Below are 24,032 nucleotides of genomic sequence, written 5' to 3' on the forward strand. Positions count from 1 at the left end.
CTGCGGAGATATTTGTAATTCCGTCCCGGCAAAAGTATAGGTGTTTAGTAGAGACCACGTCCACCTGCCACACTGTGTCGGCTGATTGAACTGACTGGGAACCCTTTCTTGGGCTGCTGGTATAGAGGCGCACTAGATAAATCACACACCACCTTTTTGCACATACAGGTGGAATATAAAGCCCGTGGGATCTCGGATCATTCCCTGGTGTTTATTCAGATCGACCTAGAGATTCAGACGGGTTTTCGATACTGGAAATTACAGTCATATTGGTTGGCACAAATGGGGGAACAGGAAGAAATAGAGGGCATGATAGAAGAGTTTTTTTGATAGGAATAAAGGCTCAACATTAAATATTTATGTGTGGGATGCTTTCAAAGCCTATATAAGAGAAAATTGCTTTCCTTAAGCAGACAAATCGCAAAAGGGCAAATGAATTGGAAGCTAAGATGACTAACTTAGAAATTTGGAGGAGAGTGTACCCCCTTCGATGTCAGAGGCCGCAATAATTGTGATCCCGAAGAGTGGTAAAGACCCGACTCGGGTTGATTCATTCAGGCCCATATCACTAATATCATCTGATGCCAAAAGATATGCCAAAATACTAGCAAATAGATTGAAGAAAGTAATAGATCAAATAGTTCACCCCGACCAGATGGGCTTTATAGCAGGAAAATCTACAATGATTAATCTGCAAAGGGCCTATTCCTACCTCCAAAGTGAAGAGCAAGGAAGATCGGCTGCAGTGCTCGCATCATTTGATGCGAACAAGGCATTCGATTCCCGACCTCCCAAATTGGGCTGGTTAATCTGGTTAAGTTTTTATACATCGTCCAACATTCTCCAGTCTTTATTAAAGATGATTACTTCAGGAAGATAAATAGCCTCGTCCTCATTTATTTGGCGGGATAAGCAGCCCAGAGTCAGGCAGGACATTCTGTGTAGAGACAGGGAAAAGGGTGGTCTGGCTCTACCAGACTTTAAAGTTTACTATATGGCTGCCCAAATGGTCCATATTTGCTCCTGGGTTAGGCTGGGGGAGGTCACATGGGAACTGCGGAAACTTATGGAGTATGCGGATCCAGAAGTTACTCCTCTCCAGAGATTGTTTGTGAGGGGGCTCCGTCGGGACCTTCCTCCAATTATCAGTCAAGACGTTAAGGTTTGGAGGTGGACTTGTAAGTTAACAAAATATGATCATCTCGATCCGGATACTGCTATTTTTTCCCTCCACACACTGAAGGAACTAAAGGAACAACAGGGAGGGAGGATGTGGAATTTTTTTGAAATTAGCTCTATAGGCCAATGGTATCAAGATGGGATGTTAAAGTCCTTTACTCAGTTACAAGTTGAGTTCAACCTACCGAAGGAATTATTCTATAGATATTTACAAGTAAGAAGTGCTATGGCCCAATATAGCAAGGGTGAACTGAGGGTACTGGAGGAAGCCCCCTGCAAGAAATTTATTAAACAACTGGGGAGGGGCAAACGGCTGTCTAAGATGTACCGCTTTCTATATTCCTATGTACAAAATGAGGAGCTGGGGGGCTCTACGGGTAAAATGGATGGAGGATATCTCTCAGCTTGACAAGACTAGGTGGGGGTTGGCATTGGCGGGCCCCAAATTTGCGACTAACTCCATGCGGCTACAGCAGGTACAATTCAATATTCTGCATAGGACCTATATAACCCCAGTAAGGATGAAAAAATATGCTGGTTCGGCATCCGATAGGTGTCCAAAGTGTGGTGAAGGAGAGGCCACATTTAGACATTTATTGTGGAGCTGTAAGAACATTAGCCGGTTCTGGGATGGGATAATTAAAACTATTGAGAAAGCAGGCATCCCCAGGGGAACCCTGAATAAACTTAACCTGGTCTTGGGGATATGGGAGGAGGTGGAAATTACCCGGGACGTGAAGCAGTTGGCGAAGAATCTATCTGCCTTAGCAAAAGTGATAATTGCCCATCAGTGGATGTCCTCCAAAGGCCCGGAGTTGGCTGAATGGATCAATTTCATAAACTTTACTAGCGAACATGAGAAATTTGTATATGCATCCCGGGGCTCGATTCAGAAATATCATAGGATATGGGGATACTGGAACCGATCAGCGTATTACAAAGCAAGTAACAGTATTAGGTTAAAATAATTAAGCACAAAGAAGTTAGAAATATTTATTGGTTTATAGGGCTAAGGATAGAGCCTTGCACGTAATAGGGTTGAGTGGATAACCCGAAAGTATAGAATTAGGCACAGCAGTGGATTTAGTACACAGGCTTGAATATAATTTTTTTTTGTTGTCTTTTTATTTTTATTTATTTTTTGTAAAATGAGACAAGTTTTATGAGGCACTTATTTGTCTCTTTACTGGTTTTTTTTTTTTTTTTGCATGTCAATTTTTTTCTTAGATGTTTATATATTTAGAGATGATAAAAGTGGACACAGTAATCATGCACAAGATTGAAATCCTGGTTATCATAGATACAAACAAGCAGTTAGTGGCATGTATTTAATTATACACATATATATTATCTATCAATCACTTCTTTTTTTGTTGTTGTTGTTGTCGTCTGTTGTGGTATTGGGTGCTGGAGTCCAGTGGCCCCTCACACCTAGGGAGGGGATGTAGGAGTAGCCCAAGAGATTGTAGTGAAAACGGAAGGTACGAGGAAGCAAGGCTGGAGGGCAGAGCCGGATGAGCTAGGGTGGTAAGGTAGAAGGCGGTTCTTAGTATTCGTACTGTTTATGTAAGGAAGGTAGTAAGTGAGTAAATTTGGAGCAAGGTACTCAGAGCTGTGAACTTGTCAGTGTAGTGGGGAGTATGTTTATGTGTTTATTTGTGTTGTTATATGTGATTTGTATATTTTTATATATCTGTATACAGAATACGTTTTCTTTATGTATGGGATGAATTGTCTGTTTTTGATATGATATTGAAAATTTAAATAAAGACTCAAAAAAAAAAAAAAAAAAGAATTCGGCTGCAGTCAACTGCCGTGAGGTATAATGATTGATCCAGGGGCTGTACAGGAAGAGATAACGGAGACGTAATTTAGAGGAGATGAAGTTCCCAGCCGCTCCGGAATCCAACAAGGCTTTAAGTTTGATTTTATTCTGAGGAGTAACAAGCGTGACGAGGATAGTGGAATCACCGGCTGTGGAGGATGAGAGTAAAACTCCTAGTCTAACCTCCTCCGTGGAGGCCTGTGTGTGGTGACGGGACTTTAGGAGGACCGGCACCTGAGATGGTCCGAATGATTTCTCTCCAACTGGCGCTCTTGTAAACGAAGATCTACTTTATTACATAAGGGTGGCAGTGTATAAATGTATGTATGAGGGCGGCGGTGTATTATGTATGTATGAGGGTGGCGGTGTATAAATGTATGTATGAGGGTGGCGGTGTATAAATGTACGTATGAGGGTGGCGGTGTATAAATGTATGTATGAGGGTGGCGGTGTATAAATGTATGTATGAGGGCGGCAGTGTATAAATGTATGAAGGTGGTGGTATATAAATGTATGTATGTATGTATGTATGTATGTATGTATGTATGAAGGTGGCGTAAATGTATGCATGCATGATGGTAGCGGTGTATAAATGTATGCATGTATGAGGGTGGCGGTGTATAAATGTATGTATGAGGGTGGCGGTGTATAAATGTATGTATGAGGGTGGTGGTGTATAAATGTATGTATGAGGGTGGTGGTGTATTATGTATGTATGAGGGTGGCGGTGTATAAATGTACGTATGAGGGTGGTGGTGTATAAATGTATGTATGAGGGTGGTGGTGTATTATGTATGTATGAGGGTGGCGGTGTATAAATGTACGTATGAGGGCGATGGTGTATAAATGTATGTATGAGGGCGATGGTGTATAAATGTATGTATGAGGGTGGCGGTGTATAAATGTATGTATGAGGGCGGTGGTGTATAAATGTATGTATGAGGGTGGTGGTGTATAAATGTATGTATGAGGGTGGTGGTGTATAAATGTATGTATGAGGGTGGTGGTGTATAAATGTATGTATGAGGGCGATGGTGTATAAATGTATGTATGAGGGCGATGGTGTATAAATGTACGTATGAGGGCGATGGTGTATAAATGTATGTATGAGGGCGATGGTGTATAAATGTATGTATGAGGGTGGCGGTGTATAAATGTATGTATGAGGGTGGCGGTGTATAAATGTATGTATGAGGGTGGTGGTGTATAAATGTATGTATGAGGGTGGTGGTGTATTATGTATGTATGAGGGTGGCGGTGTATAAATGTACGTATGAGGGCGATGGTGTATAAATGTATGTATGAGGGCGATGGTGTATAAATGTATGTATGAGGGTGGCGGTGTATAAATGTATGTATGAGGGCGGCGGTGTATAAATGTATGTATGAGGGTGGTGGTGTATAAATGTATGTATGAGGGTGGTGGTGTATAAATGTATGTATGAGGGTGGTGGTGTATAAATGTATGTATGAGGGCGATGGTGTATAAATGTATGTATGAGGGCGGCGGTGTATAAATGTATGTATGAGGGCGATGGTGTATAAATTTATGTATGAGGGTGGTGGTGTATAAATGTATGTATGAGGGTGGTGGTGTATAAATGTATGTATGAGGGCGATGGTGTATAAATGTATGTATGAGGGTGGCGGTGTATAAATGTATGTATGAGGGTGGTGGTGTATAAATGTATGTATGAGGGCGGCGGTGTATTATGTACGTATGAGGGTGGCGGTGTATAAATGTACGTATGAGGGTGGCGGTGTATAAATGTACGTATGAGGGTGGCGGTGTATAAATGTATGTATAAGGGCGATGGTGTATAAATGTATGTATGAGGGTGGCGGTGTATAAATGTATGCATGTATGAGGGCGGCGGTGTATAAATGTATGTATGAGGGCGATGGTGTATAAATGTATGTATGAGGGCGATGGTGTATAAATGTATGTATGAGGTTGGTGGTGTATAAATGTATGTATGAGGGTGGCGGTGTATAAATGTATGTATGAGGGTGGCGGTGTATAAATGTATGTATGAGGGCGATGGTGTATAAATGTATGTATGAGGGCGATGGTGTATAAATGTATGTATGAGGGTGGTGGTGTATAAATGTATGTATGAGGGTGGAGGTGTATAATGTATGTATGAGGGCGGCAGTGTATAAATGTATGTATGAGGGTGGCAGTGTATAAATGTACGTATGAGGGCGGCAGTGTATAAATGTATGTATGAGGGTGGCGGTGTATAAATGTACGTATGAGGGTGGCGGTGTATAAATGTACGTATGAGGGCGGCAGTGTATAAATGTATGTATGAGGGTGGCGGTGTATAAATGTATGTATGAGGGTGGCGGTGTATAAATGTATGTATGAGGGCGGCGGTGTATAAATGTATGCATGTATGAAGGTGGTGGTATATAAATGTATGTATGTATGTATGTATGTATGAAGGTGGCGTAAATGTATGCATGCATGATGGTAGCGGTGTATAAATGTATGTATGAGGGCGATGGTGTATAAATGTATGTATGAGGTTGGTGGTGTATAAATGTATGTATGAGGGTGGCGGTGTATAAATGTATGTATGAGGGTGGCGGTGTATAAATGTATGTATGAGGGCGATGGTGTATAAATGTATGTATGAGGGCGATGGTGTATAAATGTATGTATGAGGGTGGTGGTGTATAATGTATGTATGAGGGTGGCGGTGTATAATGTATGTATGAGGGCGGCAGTGTATAAATGTATGTATGAGGGTGGCGGTGTATAAATGTATGTATGAGGGTGGCGGTGTATAAATGTACGTATGAGGGCGGCAGTGTATAAATGTATGTATGAGGGTGGCAGTGTATAAATGTATGTATGAGGGTGGCGGTGTATAAATGTATGTATGAGGGTGGCAGTGTATAAATGTATGTATGAGGGCGGCGGTGTATAAATGTATGTATGAGGGTGGCGGTGTATAAATGTATGTATGAGGGCGGCGGTGTATAAATGTATGTATGAGGGTGGCAGTGTATAAATGTATGTATGAGGGTGGCGGTGTATAAATGTATGTATGAGGGCGGCGGTGTATAAATGTATGTATGAGGGCGGCGGTGTATAAATGCATGTATGAGGGTGGCGGTGTATAAATGTACGTATGAGGGTGGCAGTGTATAAATGTATGTATGAGGGTGGCGGTGTATAAATGTACGTATGAGGGTGGCAGTGTATAAATGTATGTATGAGGGCGATGGTGTATAAATGGATGTATGAGGGTGGCGGTGTATAAATGTATGCATGTATGAGGGTGGTGGTGTATGTATGTATGTATGTATGTATGTATGAGGGCGGCGGTATATAAATGTATGTATGAGGGCGGCGGTGTATAAATGTATGTATGAGGGCGGCGGTGTATAAATGTATGTATGAGGGTGGCGGTGTATAAATGTATGTATGTATGAGGGTGGTGGTGTATAAATGTATGTATGAGGGTGGTGGTGTATAAATGTATGTATGAGGGTGGCGGTGTATAAATGTACGTATGAGGGTGGCGGTGTATAAATGTATGTATGAGGGCGGCAGTGTATAAATGTATGTATGAGGGCGGCAGTGTATAAATGTATGCATGTATGAGGGTGGCGGTGTATAAATGTATGTATGAGGGTGGCGGTGTATAAATGTACGTATGAGGGTGGCGGTGTATAAATGTACGTATGAGGGCGGCAGTGTATAAATGTATGTATGAGGGTGGCAGTGTATAAATGTATGCATGTATGAAGGTGGTGGTATATAAATGTATGTATGTATGTATGAGGGTGGCGGTGTATAAATGTATGTATGTATGTATGTATGAAGGTGGCGTAAATGTATGCATGCATGATGGTAGCGGTGTATAAATGTACGTATGAGGGTGGCAGTGTATAAATGTATGTATGAGGGTGGCGGTGTATAAATGTATGTATGAGGGCGGCGGTGTATAAATGTATGTATGAGGGCGGCGGTGTATAAATGCATGTATGAGGGTGGCGGTGTATAAATGTACGTATGAGGGTGGCAGTGTATAAATGTATGTATGAGGGTGGCGGTGTATAAATGTATGTATGAGGGTGGCAGTGTATAAATGTATGTATGAGGGTGGCGGTGTATAAATGTACGTATGAGGGTGGCAGTGTATAAATGTATGTATGAGGGCGATGGTGTATAAATGTATGTATGAGGGTGGCGGTGTATAAATGTATGCATGTATGAGGGTGGTGGTGTATGTATGTATGTATGTATGTATGTATGAGGGCGGCGGTATATAAATGTATGTATGAGGGCGGCGGTGTATAAATGTATGTATGAGGGTGGCGGTGTATAAATGTATGTATGTATGAGGGTGGTGGTGTATAAATGTATGTATGAGGGTGGTGGTGTATAAATGTATGTATGAGGGTGGCGGTGTATAAATGTATGTATGAGGGTGGCGGTGTATAAATGTATGTATGAGGGCGATGGTGTATAAATGTATGTATGAGGGCGATGGTGTATAAATGTATGTATGAGGGTGGCGGTGTATAAATGTATGTATGAGGGCGGTGGTGTATTATGTACGTATGAGGGCGGCGGTGTATAAATGTACGTATGAGGGTGGCGGTGTATAAATGTACGTACGAGGGCGGCGGTATATAAATGTATGTATGAGGGCGGCGGTGTATAAATGTATGTATGAGGGTGGCGGTGTATAAATGTATGTATGTATGAGGGTGGTGGTGTATAAATGTATGTATGAGGGTGGTGGTGTATAAATGTATGTATGAGGGTGGCGGTGTATAAATGTATGTATGAGGGTGGCGGTGTATAAATGTATGTATGAGGGCGATGGTGTATAAATGTATGTATGAGGGCGATGGTGTATAAATGTATGTATGAGGGTGGCGGTGTATAAATGTATGTATGAGGGCGGTGGTGTATTATGTACGTATGAGGGCGGCGGTGTATAAATGTACGTATGAGGGCGGCAGTGTATAAATGTATGTATGAGGGCGGCGGTGTATAAATGTATGTATGAGGGTGGCGGTGTATAAATGTATGTATGAGGGTGGCGGTGTATAAATGTATGTATGAGGGTGGCGGTGTATAAATGTATGTATGAGGGCGATGGTGTATAAATGTATGTATGAGGGTGGTGGTGTATAAATGTATGCATGCATGATGGTAGCGGTGTATAAATGTATGCATGTATGAGGGTGGCGGTGTATAAATGTATGTATGAGGGTGGTGGTGTATAAATGTATGTATGAGGGTGGCGGTGTATAAATGTATGTATGAGGGTGGCGGTGTATGCATGTATGAGGGAGGTGGTATATAAATGTATGTATGTATGTATGTATGTATGTATGTATGAAGGTGGCGTAAATGTATGCATGTATGATGGTAGCGGTGTATAAATGTATGCATGTATGAGGGTGGCAGTGTATAAATGTATGTATGAGGGTGGTGGTGTATAAATGTATGGATCCACATGATGTTGGCTCTTCGGCATCCCTAAACATATTTCTCTTTGTGTCTGACTGGTTCTGTCATGTGTGCTGTATCAGTCCAGACAGTGTATGAGTCCAGGGGTGCCGTATGAGTCCAGGGGTGCCGCCATGTGTGCCTTCTGACTGAACACACAGACGTTTCTGATCACAGAAGGTCAACTCTGTAAAAAATGCATCCGTTGGAAATGGATATATATTTATATGAGAATACGATGTTCTGACTGTACATTGGATTACCGGTTTTACTAATCCGTTGGTTTTACCCACCTTGGGTCCATACCATATGAAATACTAGTAACATACTGATACCCCAATACCCCTGAGGAAGTCCCGTAAGGGACGAAACGCGTAGGGTGATTTCAGGAAAATTGGCTCTAAGCGGTATCAAGCACAGGACCATTCAATGTGAAAACCTTGTATGAAATACCATCGTTTTTTTTATTGTTATACAAAATAAATTTTATACTGATGTGTAATTACTCTTATAGAGATGGGGTATACAATGCGCTCACCTCCTAACAAGCTTCTGTCGATGCACAGAAGATTGCTCTTTGTGGTGTAAATCAATGATAAATGGCACCAATATCAGGATGTGATGTAAACGATGGCAATAATAATAATAATGGGTCTGCAAGGTAATGTAAAAGCACAAATGCTTTATTGAACAATCAGGATAATAAAGTGTGAGTCCAGGTCCCACTGGTGTGGGTTCTTAGTCACTGAAGGGGAGGACAGAGGAATGGCAGCACAGAGAGGGGGGGTTGTGCTGGTCTGTAACTGTGCGGGGTGTGAGGGTCCGCAACTGCAGACGGGAGGGAGAGTCAAATAATGAAGAAACGTGGCACAGGGGGTGGTGCGAGGGGCTGGCGTCCCGTCCCCCCGCAGTGCACCTCTCACCTGTGTCTGTGTGGTCGTCACGGACGGTCCCGCGGCGTTTCCAGATTGTGTCCTAGCCGGAGCACTGACAGCGTGTGAGCTGTGCTGTGTGCCCGGCTCTGCAGTGATGACGTAGTACGCGACTTCTGGGTCCCGGCGCCTGGTTGCCAGGGCGACCCCAGCCGCGTTCAGTTACGTCCTAGTGCAGGCTCTACTCCCAGCCGGGAGGAGACTTGTAGGTGGTGGGTGTCTGAATGCGAATGTCCAACGCGTTTCAACCGCTGTGCGGTCATCTTCAAGGATATTGAGCATGGGGTGGTGTCCATTTCTTATGAGAAAAAATGTCCCGCCCTCTGCTCAGATTGGCTGTGTGCACTGGTGGGAGTGCTCATTGCTGGACTACGTCATTCCAGCCTCTCATGTGTTGTACATTATGTTGCTATCATACAGTGCCTGGTGTGTAAACACACTGCATTTAGGATGGCGCTGTGAGTGTCAAATTTACAAGGTGATGTGTTCAGTTTATTTCTGAATCATAATTGGAGTAACTGGTCTGTCTCCCAGGCTAGTGAGGGGAATAAATTCATTACCCCAGTGTGCCATTGTTAAATTCAATATTGAGGCCCATAGGGTGTAATGTTTTAAGGGTAAACATCCAGTATAGTTCTCTTCTATTTAAGACGTCAGTGTGGTCACCCCCTCTCCAATTCATGTCGGGGGCTTCAATGGCGGTAAAGACTAGTCCCTTGGGGTTAGATTGGTGTGTCTCTTTAAAGTGCATTGATACACTATGCTTGGCGTAACCCATTCTGATATTTCGAATGTGCTCATAGATTCTAATTTTTAGGGGCCTTGTGGTTCTACCGACATACTCTAATCCACAAGGACACCTCAGGAGATATATGACCCCTTTACTTTCACATGACATTTGTTGTTTATGTCTGAATGTTTGGTTGATGGTGGTAGAGGTCCATGTAGGTGAGTTTTTCGTGGTGGGAGTGGCTAGATTTTTACATCCAGCACAACGTCCACACTGGAAAAAACCTTTTTTATCAGTAAGTGTGGTTTGTCTGGTTTCTTTCGGCTTTATGTGATTTTTGACAAGCTTCTGTCTGAGGTCTGGAGCCTTCCTGAATATCAATCTGGGCCTGTCTGGTAGAATGTCTTTAAGTTGGTGGTCCTGTTTAAGTATGTGCCAATGTCTGCCTAATATGCTCTTGAGTTGGTCAGAGGATTGGTTGTATTGTGTAATGAAAGAGACTTCCTGTGTGATTTCTGTGTCAGTCGGGTATTTGTTTGTCAATGTGGTGACTCGGTCCATGGCACTTACGTCGTTATATGCTTTGTCTAAAAAAAGTAAGTGCCATGGACCGAGCCACCACATTGACAAACAAATACCCGACTGACACAGAAATCACACAGGAAGTCTCTTTCATTACACAATACAACCAATCCTCTGACCAACTCAAGAGCATATTAGGAAGACATTGGCACATACTTAAACAGGACCACCAACCTAAAGACATTCTACCAGACATGCCCAGATTGATATTCAGGAAGGCTCCAGACCTCAGACAGAAGCTTGTCAAAAATCACATAAAGCCGAAAGAAACCAGACAAACAACACTTACTGATAAAAAAGGTTTTTTCCAGTGTGGACGTTGTGCTGGATGTAAAAATCTAGCCACTCCCACCACGAAAAACTCACCTACATGGACCTCTACCACCATCAACCAAACATTCAGACATAAACAACAAATGTCATGTGAAAGTAAAGGGGTCAAATATCTCCTGAGGTGTCCTTGTGGATTAGAGTATGTCGGTAGAACCACAAGGCCCCTAAAAATTAGAATCTATGAGCACATTCGAAATATCAGAATGGGTTACGCCAAGCATAGTGTATCAATGCACTTTAAAGAGACACACCAATATAACCCCAAGGGACTAGTCTTTACCGCCATTGAAGCCCCCGACATGAATTGGAGAGGGGGTGACCACACTGACGTCTTAAATAGAAGAGAACTATACTGGATGTTTACCCTTAAAACATTACACCCTATGGGCCTCAATATTGAATTTAACAATGGCACACTGGGGTAATGAATTTATTCCCCTCACTAGCCTGGGAGACAGACCAGTTACTCCAATTATGATTCAGAAATAAACTGAACACATCACCTTGTAAATTTGACACTCACAGCGCCATCCTAAATGCAGTGTGTTTACACACCAGGCACTGTATGATAGCAACATAATGTACAACACATGAGAGGCTGGAATGACGTAGTCCAGCAATGAGCACTCCCACCAGTGCACACAGCCAATCTGAGCAGAGGGCGGGACATTTTTTCTCATAAGAAATGGACACCACCCCATGCTCAATATCCTTGAAGAAGACCGCACAGCGGTTGAAACGCGTTGGTCATTCGCATTCAGACACCCACCACCTACAAGTCTCCTCCCGGCTGGGAGTAGAGCCTGCACTAGGACGTAACTGAACGCGGCTGGGGTCGCCCTGGCAACAAGGCGCCGGGACCCAGAAGTCGCGTACTACGTCATCACTGCAGAGCTGGGCACACAGCACAGCTCACACGCTGTCAGTGCTCCGGCTAGGACACAATCTGGAAACGCAGCGGGACCGTCCGTGACGACCACACAGACACAGGTGAGAGGTGCACTGCGGGGGGACGGGACGCCAGCCCCTCGCACCACCCCCTGTGCCACGTTTCTTCATTATTTGACTCTCCCTCCCGTCTGCAGTTGCGGACCCTCACACCCCGCACAGTTACAGACCAGCACAACCCCCCCTCTCTGTGCTGCCATTCCTCTGTCCTCCCCTTCAGTGACTAAGAACCCACACCAGTGGGACCTGGACTCACACTTTATTATCCTGATTGTTCAATAAAGCATTTGTGCTTTTACATTACCTTGCAGACCCATTATTATTATTATTGCCATCGTTTACATCACATCCTGATATTGGTGCCATTTATCATTGATTTACACCACAAAGAGCAATCTTCTGTGCATCGACAGAAGCTTGTTAGGAGGTGAGCGCATTGTATACCCCATCTCTATTACTGTATTCTTGTGAGCTTGGACAGCTCAAATACTTTGCAGCCCCTCCGTTCATAAGGTAACTGAGCGCTAGCTAACCCCCTGTACCTACAACTATTTTGTGTAATTACTCTTGGTGAAACTTCTCTCAGCGCACTTCTATACCCTTTCTTTTTCATATATATATATATATATATATATATATATATATATACACACATATATATATATATATATATACATATATATATACATATATACAATCCAGCAGACCGGCACCCTCCTTCAATAGTAACTGCCGTGGTGCTAGGAAACAGTGTTTAAATATCGATTCCAACAACCTGCACCCACGGACTTGCTTCAGCAAAAAAGACTCATACCAAACAGGCTCTTGTCCACATTGTCTTGTCCACAAGAGCCTGTTTGGTATGAGTCTTTTTTTGCTGAAGCAAGTCCGTGGGTGCAGGTTGTTGGAATCGATATATATATATATTATTATATATTATATATATTTATTTATTTTTTCTTCCTGCAGGGGTGCTGTTAAGTGTGCCAAATCAGTCAAGGGGTGCTGCCATGTGTGCTGTATAGTTCAAGACACTATTGATGCTTTAGTCTTGCCTGTCACTGATGTCTCGAAGTATAGTGATGTAGTAATGCCGCCTACTGTTATTCTGACTCCACCTATTATTTATTTGTTGCCGCCTACATGAGGCCACTTCAAGGAAATTTCCAGGGCCACTTTTAGTCCCCAATCCGCCCCTGGGGAGCATGCACACCGAATGTGCCCACAAATATACTTTTTGCCACTGCCCGCTTCCCCCCCTTCCCCTTTCATTTTCTTCTGGATCCGCCCCTGTGCAGGGGTGACCCGGGTGAGTAGTGGGAGCTGCGCAATGGCAGCGGCGGTACGGAGGCAGAGGGAGATGCCGGAGGGAGAGGCAGTTCGTACAGAGTTTTATAAAATGAAACAGAGCTCAGGCATAAGGGCCTTGATTAGGAGGAAGACTGGGCCAGCGACAGCATGTGGTGCCCAGCCCTAAGGAGGAGACAGATGAAATTCATTCAGTAAATTGAGGAGAAGGGGGCACACCACCTGATACTGTGGGGGAGGAAATTTGTAAAAAAAATAGGTGTATTTGTATCCAGAAATAAACTTATTTTTGACATTTACTATCCCGAAAATACAGCAATTCGTATTCGTATTGATAGCACATCAATACGGATACGAATTGCCGTATTTTCGGGATAGTAAATGTCAAAAATAAGTGTATTTCTGGATACAAAATACACCTATTTCTTTACAAATTCCCTTTAGTAAATTTCCCCCTGTCGGTCTGAAATAGAGTGCTGCAAATAGGTCTGTTGTGTATTCTTACTTCTCTCACATATCTCTATAGCACCTATCACTGATACCCTAACCCTGTCCCTAGTGTATAATCCTAGCAACCCCCCTGCAGAGCCTAGCCTTCCCCCTGGTAAATTAACCCTAATAACCCCTCCTACACACACACACACACACAGATTTACCCTCAACCTAATGCAGAACCCTAATGACCCCCCCACCCACCACCGCAGCCTAACCTAAGTGGCATTACGTGTGTGGCATAATGTGTAAGGGGCATTATGGTGTGTGGCGTAAAGTGTAAGGGGCATTACTGTGTGTGGCATATAATGTAAGGGGCATTAAGATGTGTGGTTTATAGTGTAAGGGGCTTTATGGGGAGGGGGGCGGGCGCCAGAAACGATTTTGGCTGGGGGGAGCAAAATTTACAGTTACACCACTGATCCCACCACCCACATGTGTGGTGTTACTCCCAGCACCAAAGCCTAGTGCAGGAGATGAATCACCATTCCTATAATGCTCAGCTCAGCGTTGGTCCTGCCTGATGGGTTAGCAGTGTCTGAGATACAGAAACAGAACTAAGCACAGGCCTGACCCTCCTGTATGGAGAGGACCTAAATAAATACAGCTTTCCTGGCAGTACCCTACCATTGGAGAAGGACTGAAACCTGCACAAAACAAATGGAGCTTTATATTATATATGGCCACTCATAAGGAAACATTTCCATGATATATCGGAGGATGCCCTCACCTGGGTGTGTTTCACACTTAGCATTCTCAGATTAGGGGTCCGGTGCACTAGCAGGCTGAGTGTGCACTCAGTAACAGCTGTCTGATTGATACTCAGGTGGGTTAATGAATAACAAGCATTCATCAGGAAATGGCTCATTCCATTATCGCTGACTTTGGTCTGATCCAAGACAAGATGTGAAAGGTGATTTAAACCTAAAGTAATGGAGAAACAGATAAAATTAAAGATGGCGCAGTTATCAGACCAAAGCCAGAACAATAAAGACATCAGACAGAACACAACGATGACAGAAGTGAATGAGAAGGTCAGACATATGTAAGATACAGCACAGCAATGCCAGCGAGGACAGAGACAAAACCCCATACATAGGGGGCGACGCCGCACCTGTGCTGAGCAAGGTGCTTAAAGCACACATCGCGGCACACAAACAATGCACCCACAATGTGTGCTGGGCGATCTGTGCAGAGCAGGACAGACAGTGCTATCGCTATAGGGCATACATACGGAGCGATCCGCGCTTTATGTCACATCGCTTAGAAATTAGGCTTAAATTGCTCCTTAATTACAATAACACATAGATGAGGCGGAGCGCAGTGGCGACCTATATAAATCAGGTGGAGCGCAGTGGCGACCTATATAAATCAGGTGGATCGCAGTGGAGACCTATATAAATCAGGCGGAGCGCAGTGGCGACCTATATAAATCAGGCGGAGCGCAGTGGAGACCTATATAAATCAGGCGGAGCGCAGTGGCGACCTATATAAATCAGGCGGAGCGCAGTGGCGACCTATATAAATCAGGCGGAGCGCAGTGGCGACCTATATAAATCAGGCGGAGCGCAGTGGAGACCTATATAAATCAGGCGGAGCGCAGTGGTGACCTATATAAATCAGGCGGAGCGCAGTGGTGACCTATATAAATCAGGCGGAGCGCAGTGGCGACCTATATAAATCAGGCGGAGCGCAGTGGTGACCTATATAAATCAGGCGGAGCGCAGTGGTGACCTATATAAATCAGGTGGATCGCAGTGGTGACCTATATAAATCAGGAGGAGCGCAGTGGTGACCTATATAAATCAGGCGGAGCGCAGTGGCGATCTATATAAATCATGTGGAGCGCAGTGGCGACCTATATAAATCAGGCAGAGTGCAGTGGTGACCTATATAAATCATGTGGAGTGCAGTGGTGACCTAAATAAATCAGGCGGAGCACAGTGGTGACCTCATAAATGAGGCGGAGCGCAGTGGCGACCTATATAAATCAGGCGGAGCACAGTGATGACCTATATAAATCAGCCGGAGCGCAGGGACGACCTATATAAATCAGGCGGAGCGCAGTGGTGACCTATATAAATCAGGCGGAGCGCAGTGGTGACCTATATAAATCATGTGGAGCGTAGTGGTGACCTGTATAAATCAGGCGGAGCGCAGTGACGACCTATATAAATCAGGCGGAGCGCAGTGGTGACCTAAATAAATCAGGCGTAGTGCAGTGGTGACCTATATAAGTCAGGCAGAGCGCAGTGGTGACCTATATAAATGAGGCGGAGCGCAGTGGTGACCTATATAAATGAGGGAGGAGCGCAGTGACGACCTATATAAATAAGGCGTAGTGCAGTGGTGACCTATATAAGTCAGGCAGAGCGCAGTGGCGACCTATATAAATGAGGCGGAGAGCAGTGGTGACCTATATAAACCAGGCAGAGCGCAGTGGTGACCTATATAAATGAGGCGGAGCGCAGTGGTGACCTATATAAATGAGGGGGATCGCAGTGACGACCTATATAAATAAGGCGTAGTGCAGTGGTGACCTATATAAGTCAGGCAGAGCGCAGTGGCGACCTATATAAATGAGGCGGAGAGCAGTGGTGACCTATATAAACCAGGCAGAGTGCAGTGGTGACCCAGATTATTCAGGCGGAGCACAGTGGTGACCTATATAAATGAGGGGGAGCGCAGTGGCGACCTATATAAATCAGGCGGAGCGTAGTGGTGACCTGTATAAATCAGGCGGAGCGCAGTGACGACCTATATAAATCAGGCATAGTGCAGTGGTGACCTATATAAGTCAGGCCGAGCGCAGTGGTGACCTATATAAATGAGGCGGAGCGCAGGGGTGACCTAAATAAATGAGGGGGAGCGCAGTGGCGACCTATATAAATGAGGCAGAGTGCAGTGTTGACCTATATTATTCAGGCTGAGCACAGTGGCGACCTATATAAATAAGGCGGAGCGCAGTTGTGACATATATTATTAAGGCAGAGTGCAGTGGTGACCTATATAAATCAGGTGGAGCACAGTGGCGACCCATATAAGTCAGGTGGAGCGCAGTGTTGACCTAAATAAATCAGACGGAGCGCAGTGACGACCTATATAAATGATGCAGAGCACAGTGGCGACCTATATAAATCAGGTGGAGCACAGTGGTGACCTATATGTCAGGCGGAGCGCAGTGGTGACCTATATAAATGAGGCGGAGCGCAGTGGTGACCTATATAAATGAGGGGGAGCGCAGTGGCGACCTATATAAATCAGGCGGAGCACAGTTGTGACATACTATTCAGGCGGAGCGCAGTGGTGACCTATATAAATGAGGCGGAGCGCAGTGGTGACCTATATAACTGAGGGGGAGTGCAGTGGCGACCTATATAAATCAGGCGGAGCACAGTTGTGACATATATCATTCAGGCAGAGTGCAGTGGTGACCAATATAAATCAGGTGGATCACTGTGGCGACCCATATAAGTCAGGCGGAGCGCAGTGGTGACCTAAATAAATCAGGGGGAGCGCAGTGACGACCTATATAAAGCAGGTGGAGCACAGTGGTGACCTATGTGTCAGGCGGAGCGCAGTGGTGACCTATGTAAATCAGGCGAAGCGCAGTGGTGACCTATAAAAATCAGGCGGAGTGCAGTGACGACCTATATTATTCAGGCAGAGCACATTGGTGACCTATATTATTCAGGCAGAGCACAGTGGTGACCTATATTATTCAGGCAGAGCACAGTGGTGACCTATATAAATCAGGCAGAGCGCAGTGGTGACCTATATAAAGCAGGCAGAATGCAGTGGTAACCTATATAATATCAGGCGGAGTGCAGTGGCGACCAATATAAATCAGGCGGAGTGCAGTGACGACCTATATTATTCAGGCAGAGCACATTGGTGACCTATATTATTCAGGCAGAGCACAGTGGTGACCTATATAAATCAGGCAGAGCGCAGTGGTGACCTATATAAAGCAGGCAGAATACAGTGGCGACCTACATAATATCAGGCGGAGTGCAGTGGCGACCAATATAAATCAGGCAGAGTGCAGTGGTGACCTATATAAGACAGGCAGAGCACAGTGGAGACCTATATAAATCAGGCGGAGCACAGTGGCAACCTATATAAATCAGGCAATGTGCAGTGGTGACCTATATAAATGAGGCGGAGCTCAGTGGTGACCTATATAAATCAGGCGGAGCGCAGTGGTGACCTATATAAATTAGGCGGAGCACAGTGGCAACCTATATAAATCAGGCAATGTGCAGTGGTGACCTATATAAATCAGGCGGAGCTCAGTGGTGACCTATATAAATCAGGCGGAGCGCAGTGGTGACCTATATAAATTAGGCGGAGCACAGTGGTGACCTATATAAGTCAGGTGGAGCGCAGTGGTGTAAAAAGAAAAGTAGCGTTAGTATACCAATGAGTACATACCTTTGAAAAAGCTGTCCTGTATGACAATGAAACGTGTAAGGAGTTTGAGGCCCATCATCCTGCCACTGCCATCTTGCACTTTATTGCATTCGGACTAGTCGCAGATGTGGGGACTATTCACAGTCATCTTATTACCAACAAGTGAGACTCTGTTCTACCTACCACCACCCTGGAGGAGACAGCTGCAATGTCATCCTAAAATTGGATCAATTCCCCAGGTGGATGTCATTGGTATCTATACCATCTCTATACAGAGGGCTCAACAGAGACTGTACATATTTTTTCAAGAATCCCCGATATTATAATAGGAACGGATGCTCTTCATTTATCAGCATTTACAGATGCCAGTGGCCTCACATTGTTGTTTTTAACTAGTATGATTTTATTTCAAGTGCATAATAAAATGTTATCATTTAATTACTCATTGGTATACTAGCGCTACTTTTCTTTTCTTTATACTTTAACCCTTTAGGGATTTACCCCCTCCTTATAGTAGCTGCTTGCCAAACCACCCCATGCATGTGCCCCTTTTTTTGCTAGTCAGGTGGAGTGCAGTGGTGACCAATATAAGTCAGGTGGAGTGCAGTGATGACCTATATAAGTCAGGTGGAGTGCAGTGGTGACCTATATAAGTCAGGTGGAGTGCAGTGGTGACCTATATAAGTCAGGTGGAGTGCAGTGGTGACCAATATAAGTCAGGTGGAGTGCAGTGGTGACCTATATAAGTCAGGTGGAGTGCAGTGGTGACCTATATAAGTCAGGTGGAGTGCAGTGGTGACCTATATAAGTCAGGTGGAGTGCAGTGGTGACCTATATAAGTCAGGTGGAGTGCAGTGGTGACCTATATAAGTCAGGTGGAGTGCAGTGGTGACCAATATAAATGAGGCGGAGTGCAGGAGCGACACAGATTTTGCAGAGCACTGTGCATAAATAGATCTGGCAGAGCGCTGTGCATACGCAGATATCCGGGAGAGCGCTGTGCATACGCAGATATCCGGCATAGTGCTGTGAATACATAGATGTCCGGCAGAGCGCTGTGCATACGCAGATATCCGGGAGAGCGCTGTGCATACACAGATATCCGGCATAGTGCTGTGCATACACAGAAATACATAGTCAGAAGGTGGGAGACCTTCGGAGGTGAAACAGACATGGTAGTTAGATTGTGCTCACCTTGGAGGTGGGAGACATGGTAGTTAAATTGTGCTCACCTCGGAGGTGGGAGACATGGTAGTTAGCGCATGCTCACCTCGGAGGTGGGAGACATGGTAGTTAGCGCGTGCTCACCTCGGAGGTGGGAGACATGGTAGTTAGCGCATGCTCACCTCGGAGGTGGGAGACATGGTAGTTAGCGCATGCTCACCTCGGAGGTGGGAGACATGGTAGTTAGTGCATGCTCACCTCGGAGGTGGGAGACATGGTAGTTAGCGCATGCTCACCTCGGAGGTGGGAGACATGGTAGTTAGCGCGTGCTCACCTCGGAGGTGGGAGACATAGTAGTTAGCGCGTGATCACCTCGGAGGTGGGAGACATGGTAGTTAGCGCATGCTCACCTCGGAGGTGGGAGACATGGTAGTTAGTGCATGCTCACCTCGGAGGTGGGAGACATAGTAGTTAGCGCGTGCTCACCTCGGAGGTGGGAGACATGGTAGTTAGCGCGTGCTCACCTCAGAGGTGGGAGACATGGTAGTTAGCGCGTGCTCACCTCGGAGGTGGGAGACATGGTAGTTAGCGCGTGCTCACCTCGGAGGTGGGAGACATGGTAGTTAGCGCGTGCTCACCTCGGAGGTGGGAGACATGGTAGTTAGCGCGTGCTCACCTCGGAGGTGGGAAACATGGTAGTTAGCGCGTGCTCACCTCGGAGGTGGGAGACATGGTAGTTAGCGCGTGATCACCTCGGAGGTGGGAGACATGGTAGTTAGCGCATGCTCACCTCGGAGGTAGGAGACATGGTAGTTAGTGCATGCTCACCTCGGAGGTGGGAGACATGGTAGTTAGCGCGTGCTCACCTCGGAGGTGGGAGACATGGTAGTTAGCGCGTGCTCACCTCGGAGGTGGGAGACATGGTAGTTAGCGCGTGCTCACCTCGGAGGTGGGAGACATGGTAGTTAGCGCGTGCTCACCTCGGAGGTGGAACAGACACGAGTCAGTCAGGTTCCTGCAGGCACTGAGATTCAGGTGCTGTAACTTGCGCATCTTTTGTACAATACAGAGACCCTGATCTGAGAACAGAATACGGCATGTCAGGACTTACACTGGATACAATGCTTTTCTATATATCATTTACATATCCGCACCTGTGATTAGATTGCAGGAGCTGAGGCTGAGGGTCCGAAGGCCTGGGAAGCCACGGAGATGTCTGATCAGATCATTTGTGCAGTACTGATAGCAGTTTAGCGTGATCCTGCGGACAGGGCAGCCGGTAAATAGATCCAGAGTTTTGGGGCGCAGAGCTCTTTCCCTGATCATATAGTCTATAATCATCTCCGCCAGATCTGGGGTGAGGCCGGACAGTGAGCCCGAATACTGCATGTTAGGGGCTGTACAGGGACAGGAAGACATCAGCTCATTTATCATTCTATAAGGTCAGTGAAACCTGTTGTATGCAGTTATATATATAGCGCACACATATTCCGCAGTGCAGAGAGTATTGGACCATTCACATCAGTCCCTGCCCCAGTGAAGCTTACAATCTATATTCCCTACCACATGTACACGCACACACAGACATTCTAGGGTAATGTTTGTTGGGAGCCAATTAACCTATTTTTTGGGATTGGGAGAGGAAACCGAAGTAGCCTGAGGAAACCGACGCAAGCATGGGAAGAACATCCAAACGCCACACAGATAGGGCAATGGCGGGAATCGAACACTTCCTACCGAAAGGTCACACAGACCCATAGGTCAATATATCATGATATAATGGACGGTGTTGTTTAGTCACTTACATACAGTACAATTTGGTTTTAAAATTGCATTTTTTTAAAATGTAATTCCTTTATTATTAAAAGGGGATTTTTGTAAGAACTTACCGTTCGAACCCCTTTCTCTGAGTCCAGTCCGGTGACACAGCTCCATGATGGGATGTAGGAGGGTCCGCAGGAGGCACCTATGTGTCAAGTCTTTGGGAGCAGGCTCCTCCCTTCTGCATCCCACAATGCCTCAGTTCAACTTCAAGAGAACACTAGGATACATACAACGCCTGAACATCTTATATGCAAACTCACAGCACCATAACATGACAACACATGAACGGATAACTTACTAAGCGTAAGGGAGGGATCGCTGTGTCACCGGACTGGACTCAGAGAAAAGGGTTCGAACAATAAGTTCTTACAGAAATCCCCTTTTCTCTTTCGTCCAGTCCGGTGACACAGTTTACGATGGGACATTCATGAGCCGGTCCTTTGGGAGGGTACGCTCAGACTGACAGTTCTCATCACTGCCCGTCCAAATGAAGCGTCCTCCGACGCGAACTCATGAAACCTGTAAAATTTGGTAAAGGTGTGAACAGAGGACCAGCTGGCAGCCTTACACAGCTGCTCCGCCGTAGCCCCATGCACATACCAACCTGGTGGTATGTGCATTTATCTGTGAAGGAACAGGCCTACCTGCTTTACAGTAGGCAAAGGCAATTGTTGACTTCAACCAATGGGCAAAAGTCTGCTTAGAAGCAGGCCACCAATCTTATGCACATCATACAAAACCAAATCAGATTTTCTAATGTCCTTTACCCTATCCACGTAAAATTCGCAAGGCGCGAACCACGTCCAATTTCTTTAATTTGTCCCTATTTCTTACCCCTTCAGGGGGGGGAAACACATGTCCTGGTTTAAATGAAATGAAGACACTACTTTAGGTAGGAATTTTGGTACTGATCGAAGCACAGCCCTATCATCATGAAAAATCAAAAATGGTGACTTGCAGGACAAGGCACCAAACTCTGACACACGCCTAGCCGAGACAATGGCCAACAAAAACGTCAGTTTCCAAGAAACATACAGTATTTAAGTTCAAACTGACAGAACCACAGACAAATCCCAAGGCTCTACCGGCTGCCTGTAAGGGGGTTTAAGTCTAGTTATGCCCTGTAAGAAAATCTGAACTTCTTGTAACAAAGCCACCCTCCTTTGAAAGAAGATTGACAATGCAGATATTTGAACTTTCAAAGACTGTAGACTGAGTCCGGCAGAGAAACCATCCTGCACTAAATCCAAAAGTCTTGAAATTTTGAACCTAGACATGTGAACTTTTTGACGTTCACACCACCTAATATATATCTTCCAGACCCGATGGTAATTGGCTGCAGACACAGGCTTACAAACCCTAAGCATGGTCTGTATAACCTCATCTGAAAACCCCTTCTTTAATAAGGAGATTTCATAATCCACGCCGTCAAATTGAGATGAACTAGGTCCGGGTGTAGAAACGGCCCTTGCTTTAGCAAAACCGGTCGAAGAGGAAGCCACCAAGAGTCCGTCGACAATCTCAGTATGTCGGAGTACCACGACCTCCTGGGCCAATCCGGTGCTATTAGAATAGTCTGCAAACCCTGGCCCTTCACTTTCTTCAATACCCACGGGATCATGGGAAACGGAGGGAATATGTAAACCATGTGAAAACTCCAAGGAACTGTCATGGCATCCACGCAACAGCCCAAGCTGTTGGATCCTTTGGTCGAGCACAAAATCTTGGTACCTAAGAGTTGCTCCTTGTCGCCATCAAGTCTATCTCTGGTAGACCCCAGCGGTCCACAATCTCCTGAAACACTTCCTGATGAAGTGACCATTCCCCCTCGAGCAGTGTCTCCCTGCTGAGGAAGTCCGCTTCCACATTCCTGATCCCTGGAATGAAGATAGCCGACAACACAGGAACGTTGATCTCTGCCCAAGTGAAGATCCGTGATACTTCCTTCATTGCCATCATGCTGCGGGTCCCGCCCTGATGATTCAGGTAAGCCACCGTTGTGGCATTGTCAGACTGTACCCGTAATGGTGATCCTTTCAGGAACTCCTCTGCCTGTAGCAACGCATTCCAGACTGCCCGAAGTTCCAGAATATTGATGGGAAGGCCGGATTCTTCCCTTGACCAGAGGCCCTGTAGCCAGAGATGAAGAACCACCGCTCCCCAACCCCTGAGACTGGCATCGGTTGTGATGACCAGCCAATCCTAGGAGCTAAGGGAACGTCCCAGCTGCAAAATCTCCACATCTCTCCACCAGATCAGGGATTCCCTCAACTCCTGAGACAGAAGCAACCTTTCCTGTTTCATGGTCTTTGCGTTTCCCGACCAACATGACAGGATGTTCCATTGAAAAATCCTTGAATGGACTCTGGCAAACTGAAGAGTCTCGAGCGTTGCCACCATTTTCCCAAGCAACCATACTCCTTGCCACACCGTAGGTGCAGGTGCTTGTAAAATACTCAAAACCATCTGATGAATTTCCACTGCCTTGGGTTCTGGTAGGAACACCCTGTGAAGGTGCGTGTCCAAAATCACCCCTAGAAATTGCAGCCTCTTTGTGGGTGTCAAATGAGACTTGGGTAGATTTAGCACCCACCCCATATCTCGTAAGAATTGTGTTGCGATGCTCAGATGTTCCTGAAGCTTCTCCGCTGACTCCTCCTTGAATAAAAGGTTGTCCAGATAAGGTATAATTATTATTCCTTTCAGTCTGAGGGCTGCAGCCAAGACTGCCATTACTTTTTTGAACACCCTCGGGGCCGTTGCCAGACCAAACTGCAGAGCCTGAAACTGCCAATGGTTCTCTCCTTTTGCAAACCGGAGTAG

At 45.5% G+C, this 24,032-nt stretch overlaps 1 protein-coding gene across 1 annotated transcript in view; it reads right to left on the reverse strand.

Annotated features, from left to right (window-relative positions):
- Window positions 1-24,032, reverse strand: part of LOC146079839 (uncharacterized) — a 285,668-nt gene that overhangs the window by 46,289 nt on the left and 215,347 nt on the right. Inside the window, exons 11-13 of the mRNA XM_083186476.1 lie at window positions 20,540-20,782; window positions 20,366-20,464; window positions 14,539-14,732 (exon numbers count right to left, since the gene is read on the reverse strand). Of these exons, the coding sequence (XP_083042602.1) occupies window positions 14,539-14,732; window positions 20,366-20,464; window positions 20,540-20,782 (536 nt within the window). The remainder of the gene's footprint in view (window positions 1-14,538; window positions 14,733-20,365; window positions 20,465-20,539; window positions 20,783-24,032) is intronic.

Source organism: Crinia signifera, chromosome 5 (genome assembly GCF_055691185.1).
Source record: "Crinia signifera chromosome 5, ASM5569118v1, whole genome shotgun sequence".
In the NCBI taxonomy this organism is placed as follows: domain Eukaryota; kingdom Metazoa; phylum Chordata; class Amphibia; order Anura; family Myobatrachidae; genus Crinia; species Crinia signifera.